This window comes from Pinus tabuliformis, chromosome 3_2, assembly GCF_031772625.1.
Source record: "Pinus tabuliformis cultivar Carrire ecotype Pingquan chromosome 3_2, CPIR1, whole genome shotgun sequence".
NCBI lineage: Eukaryota > Viridiplantae > Streptophyta > Pinopsida > Pinales > Pinaceae > Pinus > Pinus tabuliformis.
In genome coordinates, this window is record NC_142302.1 from 37424959 (window position 1) to 37447614 (window position 22656).

At 38.1% G+C, this 22656-nt stretch overlaps 1 protein-coding gene across 1 annotated transcript in view; it reads left to right on the forward strand.

Annotated features, from left to right (window-relative positions):
* Nucleotides 1–22656, forward strand: part of LOC149179699 (uncharacterized) — a 334331-nt gene that overhangs the window by 152568 nt on the left and 159107 nt on the right. The window contains exons 3-9 of the mRNA XM_089418039.1: nucleotides 11297–11329; nucleotides 11452–11655; nucleotides 11787–11900; nucleotides 12133–12353; nucleotides 12548–12621; nucleotides 12887–14047; nucleotides 14235–14512. Coding sequence (XP_089274165.1) covers nucleotides 11297–11329; nucleotides 11452–11655; nucleotides 11787–11900; nucleotides 12133–12353; nucleotides 12548–12621; nucleotides 12887–14047; nucleotides 14235–14512 — 2085 coding nt within the window. The remainder of the gene's footprint in view (nucleotides 1–11296; nucleotides 11330–11451; nucleotides 11656–11786; nucleotides 11901–12132; nucleotides 12354–12547; nucleotides 12622–12886; nucleotides 14048–14234; nucleotides 14513–22656) is intronic.

Here is a 22656-nt window from a genome sequence, read left to right on the forward strand (position 1 = left end):
TCCTACTTGTTTTTTCCATTAACAAGTTATTTATAAATATAAATACCGAAATAAACACAAATGCAACCTAAACACATATATAGATCAACAACTGAAATCACTGAGACTATCAGACAAGGGATACCGTTATTTTTGGAAAATCGTCCTTGGAAAAACCCAATGCAGGAAAACTGGTGCAACAGATATAAGGGTTTTATTATTATGCAGTTTCTGAATACAACTAGGGTGCTAGAAATGGCTCACCCAATAGAGAATGTGCTTAGCAATAGTACCTCTCTTCGGAGACAGCTATTTCGACTGATCAGCGACTGGATGATGAGCCCCAAAGTGACTGTTCCTTAGCTGGACAGCGAAAGCTGCGCCAAACTTCCCTCTGGAACTGCATCACCCTCCTTCTGCTCTGCGTCAGCTCACCAGCACTCGCTCTATCCCACGAAAATCACCCAGCGCTGCCTCTTGGCCCTGCGTCAGCTCTACTAGCCTCTGCGCAGCTACTGCTGCCTCTGCGTCAGCCTTCTAGCCCTCTACGTCACCCACGCTGGCCTCCTCAGCCTCTGCGTCAGCCTTCCCAGGCTCTGCGTTGTCTCTTTGGCACTATCTCTGCCTCTTTGCTATGTATTCCCGGCTTTGTGCTGAACTGCCCCTCGCTGCAACAGATCACTGGTTCGATTCTCTCATCAAACCCCGCTCCAGAAGATCGAACTGACTGATCAATATGGTGTGTCTCCAACTGACCCTCAAGCCTTCTCTTATAATTTTCTTGTTGAGTCTTCAACGGCCGAGATTAAGTCCCTAAACAACGACTAATATTAGATTTGGCTTTATCCTCGTCTCTTGGAACCTTCTAACCCAAAATTATATTAATACACATTAATATTTTAATTTTTCGAAGTTTATACTTAGGACCCCATTAAAAATATTAATTATTTTAATATCTCCTCATTCGTGTAGAATTTCTCCAAACGATTTTGGGTTTTGGAGATCTCATGTGCTTTAGCCTCTCCACCAATTTTCATGGCTAGAGCACATCCGCTGCTACCACAAATCAACACATTGAACTATTAGAGGCTCATATAAATACAAGTGAGGCCTGATTTGTAACTCATCATCATTTGGATTTGGACCATTGTTTCTTCTGGTATTTCGCTATAGCTATTGAAGGAAGAATTGGAGATTCTTTAATGAATTTTGATGTTTGGGTTAATGCTATTATATTTTGGAGCTTCTCTCTTGCAATTGTGATGGATGGATATACTTTTTCTGGCATGTAATTTTCTCTTTTATGCGAAATTTTCATTATATGTTTAATGTATGGAATACTGCATCGTGATGTTGCTTGTGCTCTAAATTATGCGAAAATCTTGAATCACATTGGTAATCTTGATCCATTGCATGTGTTATTCATTGAAAAAGAAAAAGCTAATGTTACTAGGCGTTGTCTTTGAAAACCATACCCTAAAATTGTTGATTTGGGGTAGCATCGGATGTGCTCTAGCCACGAAATTTGGTGGAGAGGCTAGGGCACATGAGATCTCCAATAACCATAAAGGGTTTGTGTAGAATCTAAACAGATCAGGAGATATTAAAATAATTAATATTTTTAATGGCGTCCCTAAGTCTAAACTTAGGGAAAATAAAATATTAATGTGTATTAATATGAATCTGTGTTAGAGTTGTCCAAAAGACATGGATCAAGCCAGATCTAATCTTAGCCGTTGATTAGGGATTTAATCTCGGCCGTTGAGATGTCAACAGGAAAAGTATAAGAGGAGGCTTGAGGGTCACTTGGAGGATACACCAGATGATCAGTGATTCTATTATCTAGAGCGGGGTTTGCTAAGAGAGATAGAATCAGTGATCGGGAGAGCAACTGAGGGGCATTGAGTATAGAGAAACAGAGAATGCAGAGATTGTGCGGGGAGAGTAGCGCAACAGCCAAGGAGGGTGACACAGAGCTAGCAAGGGCTCACGCAGGGCCAAGCAGAGGCAACCAAGTGTTGCGTAGAGCACTAGAAGGGCCAGCGCAGCCGACGCAGAGGCTCCCAAAGCTGACGTAGGCCAAGAAAGGCTGACGCAGGGCCAACGTGGGATAGAGAGGGGCTGACGCAGTCTAGATTGGGCAGACGCTGAGGTTGCAGGAGTAGTTTTGTCCTGAGGAATTGCCGGAAGAATTTTCCGGGGTTTCAGCCAGGAGATTTCTCTCAAACTGTGAGGTATCGCTGCTAAGGAAAGTCTCTGTTGGGTAGGCTAGTTTCGGCACCCAGATTGTACTTTGATATTTCTTAATAAGAAAACCCTCAGATAGTTGCACCGGTTTTCCCGCATTGGGTTTTTCCTGGGACATTGGTCCAAATATAATGATGTCATGTGGTGTGTTTGTTCTTGTTTCTTTTAGTTGCTGATCTATAATATGTTGAGCATGCACTGGTGTTTATTTTCAGTATTTACTTTGTAAATAACTTGTTAAAGAAAACATAACAAGTAGGTAGGAATAAATCGGAAAAAGTGCATGAAGGGTTTCTAACTAAAGAGAATTAGAAACTTCAACAAAAACTCCATTATTTGACAAGTCGAAGTATAAATCCTTGTTGTAGTTGGGTAGTTGCTTCATTAGGGCATGCAAAACTGCAATTAGGCTCCTTGATAGAACAAAATGCTAAATCAATCTCATTCTTGACTCCATTCTACCAATAGTCTAGGCATTGGTCCTAGTGGTGATCACATTAACTTAACGAAATATCATTCTTTCACCTCTTTTCTTCCTCTTTTCTTCGTCCCCGAAGGATAAGGAGATTTTCTAGTGCTTGGTGTGAGATCCTCTAGGCATCCTCCAGTTTTGACCGAATTCCGATGGTGGAATTTCAAATAAATTGATGCCCTAGCTTTCACACCAAGAGGGAACCCTTGAAGTTTCTTTGACTTGGTGATTTCTTGAAGGTTTTCACTTTGTAGTTCATCATTCAAAACACTTTCTCTTAACTATAGGTGATCGTTGGATGAGCCTTTACTACGATATATCTCTCAACCCTTGGTCCCTTATAGTATCTCTCAAGGGGTTTTTCGTGGAAATTCACCCTAGATTCTCCCAAAGCTCACACTTTAATTGAACCTTTCCATTGAATGAGCCATCCTTGCCTCATTTGAACTCTAGTATAAACACATCAATCACAAGTGAGGGATTTTGGACGTTTTGATCTTAGGCATTCATCATTTTTGAATATTCTTAAACTCGAGGTCATCCTTCCCTCAAGCCTTCCTTGGAGAGCCCTTCTTTTGCTTCTTAAACATGCAGTCTATTATCCAAGCCTCTCCTTTGAATGGGCTTTCGAAACCACATTATGCATCGTTATTGAACTCATCATTTTAGTGATTTCCCTATTACGGGACTCCTCCCATTGGTGAAAGTCCGTAAAGAGCAGGGGACATTCATTGAGGTGACAATGGGTCCTTGTCCCATTGTTTCCACTTGATCTAGTAGTAGTTCCTTTGGAACCCTTCCTAGGACCCCTACTAAATTGAGCGGTAACAATACCCTTCACTCAAACAAAACCCTTGTTAGAAAATAAAAAAGGCAATTTTTTTCTTCTTTTATATAGATAATTACCTTTGACTTTATGTTTTTCTTATGTTTCTCTTTTATCTTTAGTTCATCAAGCAAGTATCAAAACAATAGCACAAAGTTCATAGACACCAGATATAGGCAGACTACCAAGGCAAAACCCCTATCTAGGGGAAAACCTAGTCAACAACTCTTCCATAATAATTTCCTTGAGATAATCCAAGACTCTTGACCTAGACACAGACTTCCTCCACACCAAGTCAACACTTTCTTCCTTTTTGTAGATGATAACCCTTCAACAACAATTTCGACCTAGCAACAACAACATGCAGCAACAATTTCGACCCAACAACTAGTAGTAGCAACAACAACAATTTCGACTTGACAAGAGAGACTTCGATCTCCTAGAGGAATCCACACGAGAGAGGGATAGATAGCCCAAAATTTTGATCTTGACCTTTTCTTTCTTCTTTTCCAACTTCGTACTTTTTCCAACTCTTTCTTCTGGGATATCAAACTTGAGTGAGAGATTGTGTTCCAAATGAATTTGAACTGCTTCAATAAATAGGCTTCTGGTGAGGTTGAATTTCCTAGTTTGAGGCTGACTTGATCTCCTTGAGGCCGACTTGGTTTGGAGGTGACAAATACCTTATTTGACTCAATAATAAACCCTTTTGCATGATTCAAAAGCCCAAGAAGGGTCTCTTTAAATGGACAATGACTCTAATGACTCAGAATAAATCTTAGAAGTCCTCAATGAGGATTTTGACCTAAAACATGATGACCCAAGCATGAAACCCATGCTTTAATAAGTCATAATAATAATATTAAAAATATCTTTTTCATTCTTTTGATAAATACATTTCATCGTGACTCAAATATGTTTTATGAACACCAAACCTAGTTACATTCTTCAACAACCCTGACTTGACATGTAAAGCGTTTACCATCTTATTTTAATGCTTAGAGGGTGATATTGATGATGAAAAACCCAATATATGCGATGATTTTGATGATATGTAGGTATTTGTTGTAGCATGAATTATTTTGGACTATAGAGGCCATCTAGAGCCTCTTTGTTGATGTATTTTTGGTTCAAATATGGATAGCACTCAGTGCTATTTTGGTTACATGCACCTTTGCTATATATATGAGAAACTTTGCATTTTTGTGCATAATGGTTTGGATTCATATGGATGCACAAGAATATTTGCTTCTTTATTTCAAAATTTGAATATTTATGTTTTTTTTGGTTGATTGGTTTTTTGGTCTGTTTTTATTTTTTATTTTATCTTTATCTTTTTCTAGTTCCTAGTTTTGCGGTCGATTGGTTCGGTCATTGGTCCAATTTTGATAACATTGGTTCATTGTCCATTATTCATTTTTAGTTTTAAATTTTGAGTGTTGCCTCTAGTGACTGATGGCCTTAGGCCAAGTTTTTGACTCTTGTCACTTTTTACTATTTTTGAGTTTAAGTAATTTTGATTTACTATTCCAGTCTTCAGACTTTAATATCTACTATTTTGCTTAGTACTAATCAAATTCTAGAATAATGAATGATGAATTTAAATCAATGTACACAATATTTTACTATTTTTACGTCATTGAATCATTTATGATGTATGAATCAATGTATTTCATTATTGAATTTGAATTTGAATCATGTTTATAATATATATACTTTGACGTCCCACTCCATACCCCCTGAATTTCTGTAAAATTTCAGGGTGCTCCCACACATGCCCCCTTCTCAAAAGCTTGGTGGAACATTGGGAAAAAATCCTGGAAAGTGTAATTTCAAGTTTCAACTTATGCAACATTAAATTGCAATAAATAAAAGGCTAATTGACTATCCAATATTGTGTTCTTTCCTTTTTCCAATGTAAGCTTTGTTTGTTGGAAAATCAATGTATTTGAAGATTAATGTTGATTCTCCTTACTTGATAATTACTTGTGATATTAGTTGGCATTTTATTATTTTGTTTTACTTCTTCATTAAGCAATTATCAAAACATGAAGATCACGAAACACAAAGAAAGATATAGGCTCCACTCTAGGGCAAAACCCCACAATTGGGCAAAACCCAAACAATCCTCTTTTTTTAGAATCAGATCAAAATGAGATCTATTGTCGCCCAAATTGTACAGGTAATACGCGACAACGTTCCAGATGGGGGCTGTCACTATGATCCCCGCCCGCTTCGTTCTAGTTGTCTCCCTACAACAAGCTATGGGGGGTAGTCTCTATGAAATGTGAAGATGGGTGGCTTGTTGGCAACCAACAAGTCTGAGAGACACAACTGAATGGCCTAGCAACTTGGTTGAATTAGCAAGTTAAATGATTGGATTAGATTATTGTGAAAGACCAGTGCCTTAAATGGAGTCAATTACTTGCTTAAAACAAATTATTTATCAAGTTACTGGATGAACAGTTGTTGCTAAAAGGACGCTTCACTATCCTAAATGAAATGCAAATCCTATAATCAAGGTGAGATGTAGAATCTTGGTTTATTTTAAGTTATGTGCCTATTGTAAGTGTATCCTTCCCCTTAAATGTTTTGAAGCTAGTCTCTAGAATAGGTTGTGAGAGAGAAGCCAGGGGAAGCAAGCAAAGGCTTAGTTAACGATACCTCCCCTTAGGGTCTAACTACTCGATGCCTCCGGCGTTGCAGAGACTGTGGATTTGACAATTGCAAGGTCACTGTGTTAACTACTAAAGAGTTTCTAGGCTTCTCAAGCTATATGAAAAAGGTGAGCCTATCTCTCTATCAACCAAGCTTATGCTTGGAAGTTAATTAATTAATACAAGAGACTAATCCTAGTTTGCAGGTGCAAGAAATGGATGAGTGCTCTCAAGGTGAGATTACTTAATGTTCTTAAGTACTTGATTACAATGATCTATAATGAACAATGAAGTACTTCAACAATAGATAGATGACAATATCAACCACAAGAGGAAGTGCTCAAATTAATTGTTGCTGGTAATATCAATAGACAATTAGCTCAAAAGATAAACAAGACAAGATCAATGCTATTTAAGACAACTAGTAATTTTTAAGATTACGATTACCAATATGCCAATTAGATATACAAGAGAGAAAATTAGATCTCTTATGGCAATTATGATTAAAATAGCATCCACAAGAGATATCCAATTTAACAATGAACAATGAATCCACTTATCCAATGACAATAATGACAATGAGAAATTAAGAGCATTAATCCACAATGTCACTTAGAGTAAATCTCATCAACAATTACCAATCCAATTAGAGCACTTATGTGTGTGAATGCAAGAGTGCAACTAGATGCCAATGACTGAAATCAAACCCAAATCACTTCAACCATGAATGATTATGAATTATAAGAGTTTCTTAGCCAATTTTAGAGACTTATATGTGATTTATTACCGCTGCAACCTTGTTTTCAGAGATCTGCAATTTTATATCAGCAGTCAAGAAATGAAGCAAGATGTCAACGAAAAGCTAGAAAATCAACACATTAAGCCTTCCAATGGTTTCTGGTTGATAATAAGACTGCTTAGATGTTATAGATTAGACTTTTGATGCTCAGATCAGACCTGAAAATAACATATATCAGACTTTAAGAACTATTCAGAAAATCAGTAATTCAGTCTTTTATAAACCCACAAGGCGCCAAATGATTAATGCCAAATATGCTCCAACAATTAGCTAATCAAGTTGAGTGATTATTAGATGACCTTTGGTCAATTTTAATGGATTTATTGGAGTTATATCACTGCATTAAATGGTTGTAACAAAACAGAGAAGAAAATGAGGGGAAGAGAGGCAAACCAAGAGGCCTAAACAGCCTAGTTGAGGGCTAGAAGGTTGAAGATGGCTTCCACTTCCCGCAACCACAATGTTAGCAAGAAAATCACTGCAAACATTAAGTGTTAGAAATGAAAAACGTTGTAGAACCTTACCATAAGCCTATAACCACAAGATGTCAAAATTTGATGCCAAAACCCCACAACCAAGCCAAAAATGCCCAATGATGGAAGAGAAAGGCCCAACAAGGCCTGTGACTAGGGAAAAAAGGCCACTAAGGCTTGCAATGAGGGAGGAGGAGCCCTAGAAGGGTAGCTGCTAGCCTAATTAGGTTTGTGGCTAGGAAGGAAAGACCCTTAGGGCTTGTGGCCAAGCCCGAAAGGGCTGCCACTATTGGAAAAAGCCCTAAAAACGCTGCGACAAGGTAAGAAAGGGAGGAAGGCCTCTTGGAGGCCATGACAAGAAGCAAGGAGTTGGGTCGAGGCCCTTTGAGGGCTAGACGACTCCTCCAGAGGGGGGTCGAGGGCCCTAGGAAGTCATGGCCAGCCCTAAAGGGCTGCAACCAAGGAGAAAGAGGAGGGACGAGGGCCCTAGGAGGCTCCTAGGCTCCACGGCTAGGCCAAAATTGGAGGACAGCTAAGCCCTAGGCCCTATAAATATTTCTAAACCCTGCAATTGCCAAAATTCACCACAAATCATTGCAAAAAACGTTGGACGATTTCTTCTTCAGGCTGGACGTTGAGCTTGGAGGTTAGATCTTGCCTTCCTAGGCCTAGATCTACCTCAAAACCCCAACAAAATTCTCTTGATCAACTTGAAGTTCACTTGCAGAAATGAATCAAAGAATGCCAAAACCCCAAATATATGTACGAAATATAAAACCCCAAAAATAATAAAGCCCCAAGTGCTGCAAAACAAATGGGTTAGAAATAATTTACAAATATACATTAATTACAAAATTTGAAATTTTTGGAGAAAATAATTTTGGATACATAACAATGGATGAATATATTTCAAAAAATAAATATTGGCTGAAACCCTCCTACAAAATCAAATACCATGAAGAAATCTCAAAGCCCAAACACAGTTAGCTCTCCCCACAATCTGTGAACTTGGAGCCCAAGGGCTAGCATACTTGTAAATCTCTATAATATTCTCAAGAAAATTTCTAGATCATATGGTGAATCAGATAAATTAAGATATCATGTACCAATAGAATGGTCTTATCAGCGACAAATGAAATAACAATTACTAGCAATGTTTAGCACAATATAGGATCACACATAGCTAACACATACGACAAATCAACGGAAGAAAAACAACATGAACTGAATCCCAAAGTCTTTCTATTATGATACAAAATGTTCCCAATAGAGCAGTAGCTCAGTACCAGCGTTTAAAATTTACATCATCCAAAGATATTCAATAGAAGCAAAATGACTTTTTTATATAGAGAAACCCCTTCAAGTGGAAAATAATGACTAGTTGGCTTTATCCTCGTCAAAATAATCTCGATCGTTGAAAATAGCTTGATCATCTTTTAATCTCCACTGTCAAATTTTTGATTTTGAGGAAAAAATCGAATTTTTCTTAAAACCCACTTTTAATTAATAAAAAAATTAATATTTTGGATTAATTTGCTCAAAAAATTGACTTTTACATGACCACCAAAGTCCAAGGGCTCAAATTTTCTTAAAGTATCCATTTTTCCATTTGTGGGGGACCTCAAAAAATTGACTTTCCTTTGACCCACGAATTTTTTATTATTTTAAATTTTGAGAGAAATTAATTTTGACTCAAAATTAATTAATTTTCTGGCTTAGGATTTTTATTTAATTGAGTGAGCAAAATTAATTAATTGATACTAGAGGGGGTTTAATGAATTTTCCACCCTCAAATATTTTAGCCATGGTGTTTAAATATGAGGGACCATACACTAAAATAATTTTTACATGAAATTATTACAATATCAACCCTTAAAAGGAGAAAACACATCTAGACTGATACCCTCAACAATTTACCCAATTCTGTGACACAGTATGATCTAGTATAGACCATGTAGTCTGTAATAAAATAATTTAACCAAATGTACTTAAATTATTCCCAACACACTTTTACAAAGACTTGATATAACACTAGGACTCACCTAAGACTTTGTCAAACAATTCCACCCTAGCTTTAGGTTTTAAGCTGGAAGAAAAATTCTATCAATTATCCATGTTTAGAAACACACATAATTCAGTGAGGTTAAAAAACTTCTTAGGATGAAATCCTTTGCTAAAATCAGAGGCTTACCTAGGTGTTGTTACATAATTAAACATTCATAATAGCATCATTTATAATATAACTTGCAGAAATTGGGTTTACAATGACGAAACTGTGCTGGTTGATGACTTTGAACTTTGAAAAAATTTCTTCATATCTTTGTACTCTGCTTCCTCGAACTGTTGACAAAGTGTGGTCAACAAGACCTTCAAGACCCAAAGACTAAAGTGAAACCTCCTCCAAGCACGAAGTCAGCCCTCCAAATCATCTCCTTCAAGATAAGACAAGGTCTTCCAAAGTCATCGAGAGTCAACTCCTTCAAATTCTGCTCTAAAAAAGATTTCGGCCCTCACTTCAAATTTGCAATTCTCAGCCCTGCAACAACTGCAGAAACCCTAGGATCTTTGCACATGTTGATAGAAATAGGTGGAAATCAGATCTCCTTCTTCATTTGGTCTTCCTTCTTGTCTTCTAGACTTTCGCTCTCCTTGTCTTCCTTTTTCTTGCTTGAGATCGAACTACAAAAGTGTCTTCAAATGAATCAAATTCATCTCCTTTATATACCCTTCACATGTGGTCGAATAGGCCTCTTCTAGGCCGACTTGTTCTTGACTTGGGCTGACTTGGTCTTGGAGGTCTTCTTGACTTTCTAGACTCAAAAATAAATTCTTTTACATGTTACAACTTGCCCAAATGGGTCTTATACAATTAATATTGACTCTCTTGACTCATGACAATTATTTTTATGACATGAAAAACCCTAGAAGCATGAAGAACATGCTTAACCTAGTTGACCAATCAAAAGAAGCATGAAACCCATGCTTGAAAATAATAATTTTTCTTTCTTCTTTTGCTTGTTACATAAGTTATACATAATGACATGAGTACAAAGACAATTATGAAGACCGAACTTAGTTACTTTTCCAACACTGTTAGCATTCATATACAGAAGATCTAAGTATTATTTTAAACCCAATACATTCAATAAACCATAGGACCAAGGATAAGGAATTGAAATGTTCCAAATGAGTTGAAGAATTGCACTTGCAGTTGAGTAAATTTATTTGTTCATAACTTTATTGAGACTGGTTACAGGATTTTTAGCTACACAAGCAACTGCAAAGAAACAAATTCCTGGAAATTAGACAAGAAGAAGATAATCTTTACCAAAATTTCCCTTTTTCAAACTTGATTGAACATTTGAGCTCCCTTTGAAGTTCTTTTGGAAGTCTCGTATTTGCCAGTTCCTGTTTGCTCATCTAGGACTTCTTTTGGATATGATTGATTTTTCGAACAGTGAAGTACATGACAGATTTGTGATGAAGAAATATATATACGTCTAAATGCTATTGAGGTTCATGATTTTTTAATAACTCTTGTTTTTTGGCTGCAATTTGCCTTTTGCTGAACTTACATATATATTGTAGATTTGTTTACATTATCAAATAAATAGATACTGAAAATTCTTACGTGAGAGCACCGTTTTATCTATTACACAAATCATCATTCTTATTTGACAGTATAAAATGAAACATATCCATAATATCCCTTTGTTTACATAAAATATAAATTAAATGATGTGGGTAGAATTAAATATTCTCAAAATAATCTGTGATTATTATGAAGGATGTAAGTTTCAACAAAGTGATGTGTTAAGTATATTTGTTGACCTGATGTTACAGGGTGTTTCTCCAAAGGATATTCTTGCAGTAACGGTATGTAATATTGGTGACTAAATTTGTTACAGTTTTGAAGGTCCATGACAGGATTGAATCTCTTTTGGATTGTTTGGTTCTTGCCCTCTGAGGTCTTGAATTTTTCAATTTTTGTATTTTAGTTCACACGAAGAGCAGGGCAAGATCTTCTTCACAGGTTACAGTGCATTGCAGCTGCTCAACAATGTTTCAGTGGTGAAGGCTCATTAGATGTTGTCGGCATACGTGTTGGAACCTTTCATTCATTCTGCTTATCTGTTTTACGGGCCTTCCCAAATCATGCTGGACTTGCTCCTGACTTTGTGGTTTTCACACCAAAGATGCAGGTTGCAAACTATGTTTTTTGGTTAATGTCAATAATGTTCTCATATTTTGGGAACAGCTTGAATTCTGTAGTAGAGAGAAGAAAATGCTGTTCCTAATTAATGGTCCTTTTATTGAGTTTAATTTCTGGCAGCTTGATTTGTTGGAAAATCTGGTTGAAGAGTGGCATACAGCGAGGAGGCACGAAATAAATGGGCAATCTATGCAATTTCAAGACAAACTAGCTCGAAAGAGTAAACAGCTCCAGGTGGTTAACTGAATCCCAGTCCTATTTATTTCTTCAATTTCAGAATTTCAAATTTTTTTACAGTTATCTATAAAGCATAAATTTTTTAACAACATTGATTTATATGCCCACCCATTTGGAATTAATCTAGCGTCCCTGCAAATATATCGTAAATATTTTTATGTTTGGTCTTGTCAAGTCTAGGTAGCCAAGTTTCAACTTCTATCTGATATAAAGGTTCCTTGTCAAAAAGGGGAGGCATCAATCTACAGCGGAGAAGAAAGCATTTTTTAAGGCTGGAGCATATCGATTATTTCAACATCTTCGTACATCTCAATTTGTCAAGTCCCAAGAGGGTGCTGCAGATGTTGAACTTAATGATAGTCACGGGGATGGTTTTTCAAAGTGGGTCTTCCATCAATATCATGAACACCTTCTTCAAGCAAATGGGATAGACTTTAACAGCTTTGTCAGGTTGGTGGCACCCTGCTACTAGTTTACACTTAGAAAATGAGAAACTGCGTGCTTTCTGCCACAAGAAATTGAATGCTTGTATGTTGTACCTTTTATTACTGACTTTATAAGAATTACATCAAAGAAGAATTCATCAAAGTGTAAAGCGATCATAAACATTATGTTGCTAACTCTACGTTTATTGCTGATGAAAGGTACACTCTAGATATGTTGAAAAAGTGGCCAAATGCATTGGAAAGTGCAGGGTTGAAGGCACAATATATATTTGGTAACTATTGCCTATTATTCAGCCTGGTTCTGGACTATCCTTGCTGTTGTTGTTACTTTCAGTTTTTAGACATAGGATGGTGATGCATTTTATGTTCTTGTCGCTGAGTTGAGCTTTGATTTATTCACCAGATAAAATGAAAAATAATGATCAAATATGGACATTGATAGTTTTCATTATATATAAGTACTGTAATCTACTTGTCCAATATGTTGTTGGAGTTCTCATGTATTAACACAGCACTAATAGAGTTTTCTCCGAATAGTGGATGAATTTCAGGATACAGATGTCAGCCAGTTTGAGTTACTAAGGATTCTTTGCAAAGATCATGCACACATTACAGTTGTTGGTGATGATGATCAACAAATATATTCCTGGCGTGGAGCAACTGGTTTATACAACATAAAAAATTTCGAAAATGTTTTCAAGGGGGGAATCACTACTAAGTTGGAACAAAACTTTCGTAGTACAGGTGCAATAGTGGCATCTGCTCGTAGCTTGATTAGTAAAAATCAGAGTAGAATGCCAAAGACTGTGCGAACTGCCTCACCCACAGGTACACTTATGACAATATGTGAATGCAGGAATGATCAATGTGAAGTTACTGCAATTGTTGACTTTATTATATCATTGAAGAAACAAGGTGTCCCTTTGCAAGAAATTGCTATTCTGTATCGTCTGCAGCGTATTGGTTTGGAGGTTCAGCACAATTTGCAAGCTCAAGGTATTGAATGCCACATTAAAGGCAGCGGATCTGGGTCCACTGGGAATCAGTGTCTTGTTGCTAATGGCAGACAAGTTGGTATAGGGCTTGGTGATGTATTTCATGACATTCTAGCAGTTCTCCGCCTAGCAATTTGCGAATCAGATGATCTAGCATCCAAGCATCTATTGGACCTTTTCTGTCCATCTATGAGTTTAGTGATCAAAGATTGTTTGTCTCACCTTAAATTACAGAAGGGCTTATCATTGTTACAAGCCATCAAATCTACGCGCTCACATTTAGTTGGACTCCTAGTATGTGATGATCTATCTTCATATGCCCCAGCTAAGTCCATAGCTATCTTGTCAGAGAGTGATCATTTGACACTTGAAGGTATGCATTCTATATTGAAACTTCTAGCAGCCACAAAGAACGATTCAAAGAACATGGGTTTGAGAGATGTAATATTCAATATCTTGCAGCAGATTTCCTATGTCAGAGGCAGTAGAGATGTTCCACAGGCCTTGAAAGCTGATCTTGATGGAAGGAAAGGATATAATCAGCAGCTTGTTTCTTCTTCTGGGAAAGTTGATACCTATTCACTGAATAGCTTGCAATATGCTGGTATTAAGGCCCTCTTAAAAGAAGCTGCTTTGTTTGATGCTGAAATAAGGACTGGTTCCCAAAATCAGAATTCTTGTTCCATTAAAGAAAGCAACAGTGGTAAGATTCATCTTGTTAGTGTTTCAATGCTTTTTTTCACAGGATCTTAACACTACTTGCATGTTGTCAGAATACCTGCCCCTTTCTTCCATTGAGAGAGTACTCTTGAGGAATTGAATACATAGTTGGATAATGATTACAAATCTAAGATCTTGAACTTATGTACTTTCTATTGATATTGTGTCAGCTACCCCCCAAACAAGCTATATGGACTTGAAGCAGCACAGAAGCATAAAGAGGGGGTTAAACTTATTGCCTGATAAACCAGGCTTTGCTGGAAATATTGATTTCAGCCTTGATGCAAAATCATTGGATAAACTAAGGGTATTTCTTGATCGAGTTACTCTGAAAATGCATGATGGTGAACTGGGTGAAAACAATGCTTCTAAACCCATTCTTCCAGTTGAATCTGTTCCCAGCAGTTCTGCATGCGACACTGGTGTGACACTTTCAACCATACATCAGGTGATGCTGCATCCCCAGTTTTGATTTGTTTCATAAATTTCGCGCTGCACATATATTAATTGAAAATTACGTGGTGAATGATGTATTCTTTTAGGCATTTTGCATGCAGAGGCTGCTGTATGTGATAATTCAAAAATTTGAGATGTCATACATCCTTTTGCTAGTGTTTTATAAAGATGAAATACTGATAGGTCTGTGATGTAATGCAGTTTCAATAGCTCCAATATTTCTGAAAAACTTTACATATCTAAGTTAAATATATAAAAAACTACTTCAATAAAGATAACTAAGAGGCTGGGTGTTAAAAATTGGGAATTGTGTTAATTTTTGGTATGTTCTATGCTTAAGAGCAATTTATTTCAATTTCTTAGTTAGCCCAATATCAAAGTTCAGTTTAGCAATCACATTAGCTGTTGTGAAACCAGCTCACAAAAATATAGAAAAGAGAGATCAACGCCTTAGAATTCAGCCTTTTCGAGTGGGCAACCTCCTTTACATTACATAAATGAACAATTCTTGGATGATACAAATGAAAAGACCTCCTTTCTATATATAGGAGTCTAAGGGGTCATAACATAATCACAACCGACATAAAAATAATAATGTAAGGGCACAATAATAACAATAGTGGGCTTCTATGTGGCACAATAGTAACAATATGGGCACTACATGGGTACATCAATATAATAAGTGGGCTGTACTAATAACAATAAGGGTATTACACTAGTAGTATAGGGGCCTAACATGCCCCTCTCCTTCAAAAAGCGTTGTCCTCAACGCTTGAGTAGTTCTTGATGCTTCTGTATAAAATTCTTGTCCTCCCATGTGGAATCTTCAGTCGGTAAGTTCTTCCACTTGATGAGATACTCTGAAATTGATCGATTTCGTAGCTGTTGGGTTCTTGTTTCTGTGACTGCTCCAGGTTCCAATATGATTTTTCCTTCCTCTTCAATTTTTGGAAATATTGTTTGAATTGGGATCTTTTTCAACTTTTGAATAAGTGGCCATACTTCTTCGTCCTTCTTCCATTCATCCCTTGCTTCGTTTATCCAATCTGGTTGGATAATAGAAATATCACAAAACAATGCTTCCACATCCTCATCCTTGAAGAGTCTTCCCATTCGGTAAGGTCGCCATTTTTTAAGTGCATGTAGTATTGCCAACATTTCCTTCTCATAAATAGCTTGCTTGAGATGTCGCAGTAAAAATACCCAGTCACCTACATGAAAACATTTTTCACTACGATATTGATCTACCTGTTGTTTCGTTTGATTTTGCACTAAAGTGGCGTTATCCTTTAAAAGTTGGAAAACTTTTTGTTGATGCTCGGTGTGATCTTTCACTTCTTGAACATTTTTCTTCTTGATATGTCTTTCTATCTTGATAGTTTGAGGAGTGGTAATTTCGACCAATGAATTACAAGATATGGTTGGATTCATTTCTTCTTTCTCAATGTGATCTTTCACTTCTTGCACCTTTTTCTTTTTGATATGTCCTTCTATCTTGAGAGTTTGAGGAGTGGTAATTCTTGCCAATGATTTACAAGATATGGTCTGATTCATTTTTTCTTTCTCTGGGGTGGGATCCTGGCGTATATCCTCATCTTTTGATGTTTCTTGATCCTTTTCTTCCTCCTCTTCATATTCTATGTAAAATAATTTCTTCTCAGCACACTTATGACCTTTAGTGCATTTTCTATCACAATTGTAACAAAGCCCTTTTTCTCTTTTTTCTTCCAATTGTTGTGGTGTAACCCTTGTAGGTTGTGGAAGGCTAGGAGAAACAACACTTCCATCTTTATAGTTGTGAAGGGTATGCTTCCTAGTTTCCATAATTTTTCTTTCCACTATGTCACAAAACCCTTTTACTCTTTCCAATTGTTGTGGTGTTGCTCTAAAGAAGGTGTTGCTTTTTGTATCCTCATAATGTTCTATCATTTCCTCCGTGAAAATTGACCATGTAGCAAGTTGTTTATGAGAACAAAACCCTTCATACCATAAAAATTGATCCGGTTCTAAATATGAAGATGCAATACATACCTTTTGTAACGGTGGTACACCATGTAGATCAAAATATTGCTCCATCTGAAGTATCTAATTTACCGGATCCTTGCCATCAAACTTTCTCATCTTGCTTTTTCTTGATTTTAGGAGCTCGATCTTGAAACGACTGTAACTCTGTACTTTCGGATCTTTAAGTTCTGAATTTGCGACCTGTAGTAGCCCTTTGTGTCTTCTTTCCAATGCCACCAGTCTGATCCAAATTGGATTCTCCAAGAAAGAGTTATGCACAATCTCCCAAGATGACCTGATTATAGACCTTTCCAGAAGAGCGAACTTGTATGAAGTGCCATGTGCCACTGTTTCGACCTTTGGCACTGAAAAATATATACAAGAAACTACAACCCTTCCTCTTTTTGTACCTTCTTACAAAATTTCAATCCGATGCTCAGAGAGAAAGTTATGAATGTAATTCAGGAGTCTGTAAAAAGACCAACTTCCTCAGATCATATCTTCGTAAATATAGCACGAAAAGCTCTGAAATTCGGACCCGAGATTTAGAGTGATGTCTTCTCAAATGGGTTTTTTTTTTCAACTTCTGAAACGTCGCAGAAAAAAGTTATAGCGAAAATGCCATGATGACTTGTTTGGGAGTAGCGAACATACCAAATGTTATGAAACCAGCTCACAAAAATATAGAAAAGAGAGATCAACACCTTAGAATTCAGCCTCTTCGAGTGGGCAACCTCCTTTACATTACATAAATGAACAATTCTTGGATGATACAAATGAAAAGACCTTCTTTCTATATATAGGAGTCTAAGGGGTCATAACATAATCACAACCGACATAAAAATAATAATGTAAGGGCACAATAATAACAATAGTGGGCTTCTATGTGGCACAATAGTAACAATATGGGCATTACATGGGTACATCAATATAATAAGTGGGTTGTATTAATAACAATAAGGGGTTACATTAGTAGTATAGGGGCCTAACATTAGCATGATAGTAAAATGCAGATAGAACATAAACATAGACAGTAGAAAACAAGCCAAGACAAGAGAACACAAGATGTGGCACCAGCCAGGGACAAACCCCAATGTGGGGAAACCCTTGATCAATTCTTCTTATATTCTTCAATAGTTCAGCAGAGAGAGAGATAGTACAAATATACAAAACTGATATTTTATGACAACAGAAGTAAAGTCCATCATTCTACTAATGATGACTGTTCAAAGATGCAGCCCTGAATTCTCATGACAGTCTTCAACCAATCACAAAGAGTGTTGTAGTATATCCTTTAGGAGTTCATCAATCTAGTAGCCCTTCAAAATACTGCTGCAACATGTTAGCACTGTGATTTGCTGCATTACTGGTTAGGGCATGTCCTGTAGCCTTAGATTCAACACACAGTCAGGAGATAAGTCCTTTTGGGACTGTGGTTTACCTTGGAGACCTTTCTCTTATACCATGCTGCCTTCTAAAGGTGCTTTCCACCCTTGACAACCCTTAACACAACCTTCAGCTGTGTGCTATGACCTGCGGCCTAGCACAACAGCTTGCTGTAGCTTTAGGCCTTCTCAAATGATACCCAAACAGTCCTAAATAGCAGCATTGCCTTCTTCATAAACTTGGCCTAGCTAACTGCACTTGCCAGCACCCAAACACATTCATATTTAGCCTTGTCTTCAACGATTACTAACCTTGTGGCTGTGACTTCCAAACATACCTAAACCATGCCCTAGAACAACATTATCTACCACGCTATCACAGAGATTTCCACGCTGCTCTTTCTAGACTCCTTCACGCTGTTGTAGGGCTCCTTTTTGCTGCGGCTAGGGCTCTTCCTTATGTCGGGGACTAGGGCTCCTTGACTGTGGATTTAGGCCTCCTCCTTCTTAGCTGTTAATTAGGGCTCCATTGACTGCGTATTGAGCCTCCTTAGACTATGGCTAGATCTCCCTTAAATATGCGACTTGATCTCTTCCTCCACTGTGGCTAGGGCACCTTGTCTTGCTGCTGCTAGGGCTTCGCAAATTGCGGCTAGGGCTTCATTATGATAGCGGCTAGGGCTTCACTCTAGGACTGCAGCTAGATCCAAGGTCTCCCTCTTGACCTCTCTTTCCACCAAACCCAAACGAGTGGAGAGAGATCATGAGAGATGTGTGTCTCAAATGACTTGAGGTCACCTCTATTTATAATGCAATGTTGAGGTTGAGCTGGGGGTAATTTGCTTGTTGGCCGACCTTGACAAATTGTCAATAACGCAAATAAATTAATATCTCGATAAATACATGTCGGAATCGGATGATCTTTAGATCAATCCTACACCTCTCGGAGAGAGGAACCCAAGAAAAATATCAGTTGCCATAAATAAGATGACCCACATGGAGTTTGGCCCTAGTTGCCAATTTTAACAAAATGAAACCGAGGAATGTCTTAAGAATATTTTTGTATGTACTTAGTGATAATCAAATATTCTGTTTAAAATAAAATACTGGATCCAAATGCCCGTTTCCATTGCCTTGTATAAATGTGACTAGCAAATTTTCTGAGCAAATGTTATTTCTTTTTGTAAAGTGTAAAATTTTGGGTTTTAGCAATGGATTTGCAGATATGTGTTCTTTAAATTGTAAACCAGAAAGAATATATCCATGCTGTTGAGCGTTTTTCCGTATCAATCAAGGTTCAGTTCACAAGGGAGACTGGGTGAGGAAGAATAGCCATGGATGTAGTTGTCTTAATTTACCAAAGGCATATATTTTGATGTGTGATCACCTTATTCAATGGCATATTATACTAACCAGGTGTTACTGCTTCTGCTACAGTTTGAACCATATCATTATACATAGGATTAAAATTTTCTTCTCCTCTAGTCAATTTCAAACTCAATAACCAAAAACGCTGCCCCTAACCGTCTGAAACGTCGTTCACCGTTTCGGGTATGAAATGTTTATGATATGGCTTTGAAATGACCTTGAAATGTATCCTTCCCGTTTCATTTTTTGGAAACGACGATTTTTGCTCGGAAACAGATCTGTGACATTTTTGGCAATAATTAGATCTGTTTCCAAAATTACGGGTATGTATCACGATTTCCAGATCCATATCACTAAAATCGTGATATGGATCACGTAATTCCAGAAAAGGATTGGCCAAATTTCTTAGTTGTCGGGAATGGATTTTTGATTTTTTTAATTGTTCGGTTGGATGAAAAAAAAGGTTGGGTCTTAAGTCTCAACATCTAACCTAAATGACATTACCATCTCATTTGCATACTCATTGACTTATCGAGCCATTGTGAAGAGTTGTCGGTGCACAACAAACTGACAATCGCAACTCTGTTGGAAGTTGGAACTTGGTAACTTTGTTGCTTGGTGGAGCCCAATGTTGCACGACTCGTACTCGTATAAGACTTGTCACGGCATTGACTCGTTGACTCGTATAAGACTCGGGAACGACCCTTGTAAGACCCGTATAAGACTCGTCAAAATACAAAAAAACTTAAAATGTGGTAATTTTTTTTAATTTTAGGTATGTTCTATGCTTAGAGCAATTTATTTCAATTTTCACAGTTAGCTCAATATCTTTTCCAGATTAGCAATCACATCAGCATTAAAGTAAAATGCAGATAGAACATAAACATAAATTGCAGAAGACAAGCCAAGACAAGAGGACACAAGATGTGGCACTAACCAGGGACAAACCCCAATGTGGGGAAACCCTTTATCAATTCTTCTTATATGTTCTTCAGTAGTTCAACAGGGAGAGAGAGAGAGATAGTACATTTACAATAGAAGTCAGCACTTTGACTTATCTAAATAAGAGCATAGATCATCTCTAAGAAGATGATACATGAGATAGTTGAACTCAGTTGAAGACATGCTACTTCAACTGATTCTCCAAGGTGACTCCTTCACCTATCATTGTGCTGCATCTCGTCATCATGCTGCACCTCACCGTGCTGCACCCATCATCACTAATATGGATCGCATGACCATGTTGCACACATCATACTGCTGCACCTTATGCTGCCACTGCTGTCCCATGTGCCATTGTTGCACCATGCTGCCACAGTTGTCCCATGTGCCATACTGTACTAAGCACCATGCCTAGCTGTCCCATTTACCATGCTGTACTAAGCACCATTGCCTAGCTGTCCCATTTGCTTGTTGCATCTTACTGTTGCTGCTGTCCCATTGTGTCATTGCTGTCCTATTTACCATGCAACTGTTCCTTGCAGCTCCATGCTTGCCACTGCTGCCTAGTTGTATTGCTGTAGCTGCTGTCCCTAACAGTCATGCTATCCCAATTGTGCCATTATTGCACTATGCCATTTCCATACCTTGCTGCTGTCCAATAGCCTTGCCATACCTAGCTGTTCGTGACTGATCTAGTTAGGGCACTAGGCAACCCTAAACTCCTCACACATTCCTCGAACAACCTTCAGGAAAACTGTGGCATGCTCTCATGAGACACCTTCCCTAGCACGCTGCTATTCTGGGCATGTTTGAACCCTCAAACTCTCCACGCTGTCCCTGTTTTGAGGTGGTTAGTACTGCAACCTACCACAGTCCCATGCTGTCACCTACGGCCCACTCAAAACAGGCTTCCCTTACCTTTTTGCTGCCCCAAACAACCCTTCTTCAACTTGGCCTACCTAGCAAGTAACCTCGGCCTCCTTCCAGCAGCTCGGTGCCTTGTTTTAGGACTTAAAATAGTCCTCCCTTTTAGCCACATTAGGCCTGCGTCTAGGGCACCATATGCCTGCGGCTAGGGCACCATAGGTATGTTTAGGACATCGTCTATCTTCATCTTAACAGAGGCTAGGATACCCTTGAGACAACGTAGAGGATAGGGCATCTCTTCATGACTGCATCCTCAAGGTTAGCACTGCGTAGATCATCTAGCACTGCGTCTAGGGCTTGTAGAGGGTAGCGTGTAGGCCTCCTTCCCTCCTGCCTCTTAGGGCTACTTCCTCCTAGATTTCTCTCACACTAAAACCCAGAACAAGTGGAGAGAAATCAAGATTGAAGTGTGTGTGAAATGACTCCCAAGTCATCTCCTTTTATACTAAAACATTGAGCACATGTGGGGGTTATTGGGTAGTTGGACGACCTTGACGAATTGTCCCATAACACAAATAAATTCATAACTCCATGAATACTTATCGGAATCGGATGATCTTTAGATCAATCCTACACCTCTCGATGAGAGGGATCCAAGAAAATATCAGCTGCCATAAATAAGATGACCCACATGGAGTTTGGCCCTAGTTGCCAATTTTAACAAATTTTAAGCACAAAAAAGAAACTAATGACAATTCCAATCCTTATAAGTTATAAAAACCACAATATATGCAATAATTCATAACATCATCTCATATCTATAAAAGTACAACATAACATATTCGATTTTTGTAAGCAAAACATTTAGATACCGAATAAGAAAAGGACTTATGATTCCATAATTAAAATAAAAAATGTCAGCAAGTTCAAAATTCAAATACATGTCATAAATGATAAATGATTGTCTCATAACAACTTGAGTCTCATCACTCATGGACGATCATGCCTAAAATAAGCAGTGTTCCACGGGGACGCATCGCCCCCCCTGGGGGTCGAGTTTCCTAGCTCCCCCGCGCTCCAGGGACTTGGGGACATGAGGGGGTCATTTCCCCACACTCCCGAAAAACAGAGTACGCAGGGGGACTTGCCAAGGGGTTGTTTCCTCCCGTTGAGGGGTCATTTCCGAAAAAGAGGGTCGTGGGGGGTCGTTTCCCCTTTGCCCAAATTCGATTTTTTTTAATGATGCTTTTTTAATCATAATTTTTTTTTTTTTTTTTTTATACGAGCAAGGGTTTAAGTCTTAGTTTTTTAGTTGTGTTTTGCTGCTTGACACCCTCACTCCATTCGAAACCTGCTGTTGGACGCTACCGATACCATCGACAGTCGCTGTTGGACGTTACCGATACCATCGACACCTGTTGCTGGACACCACCGACACACATTGAACATTGAAAGCCATCACTCCGCTGCTGGACGCCACCGACACACATTGAACATTGAAAGCCATCACTCCGCTGCTGGACGCCATCACTCGGATAGTCGACCTGGAGGCTGGACGTGGACATGGACG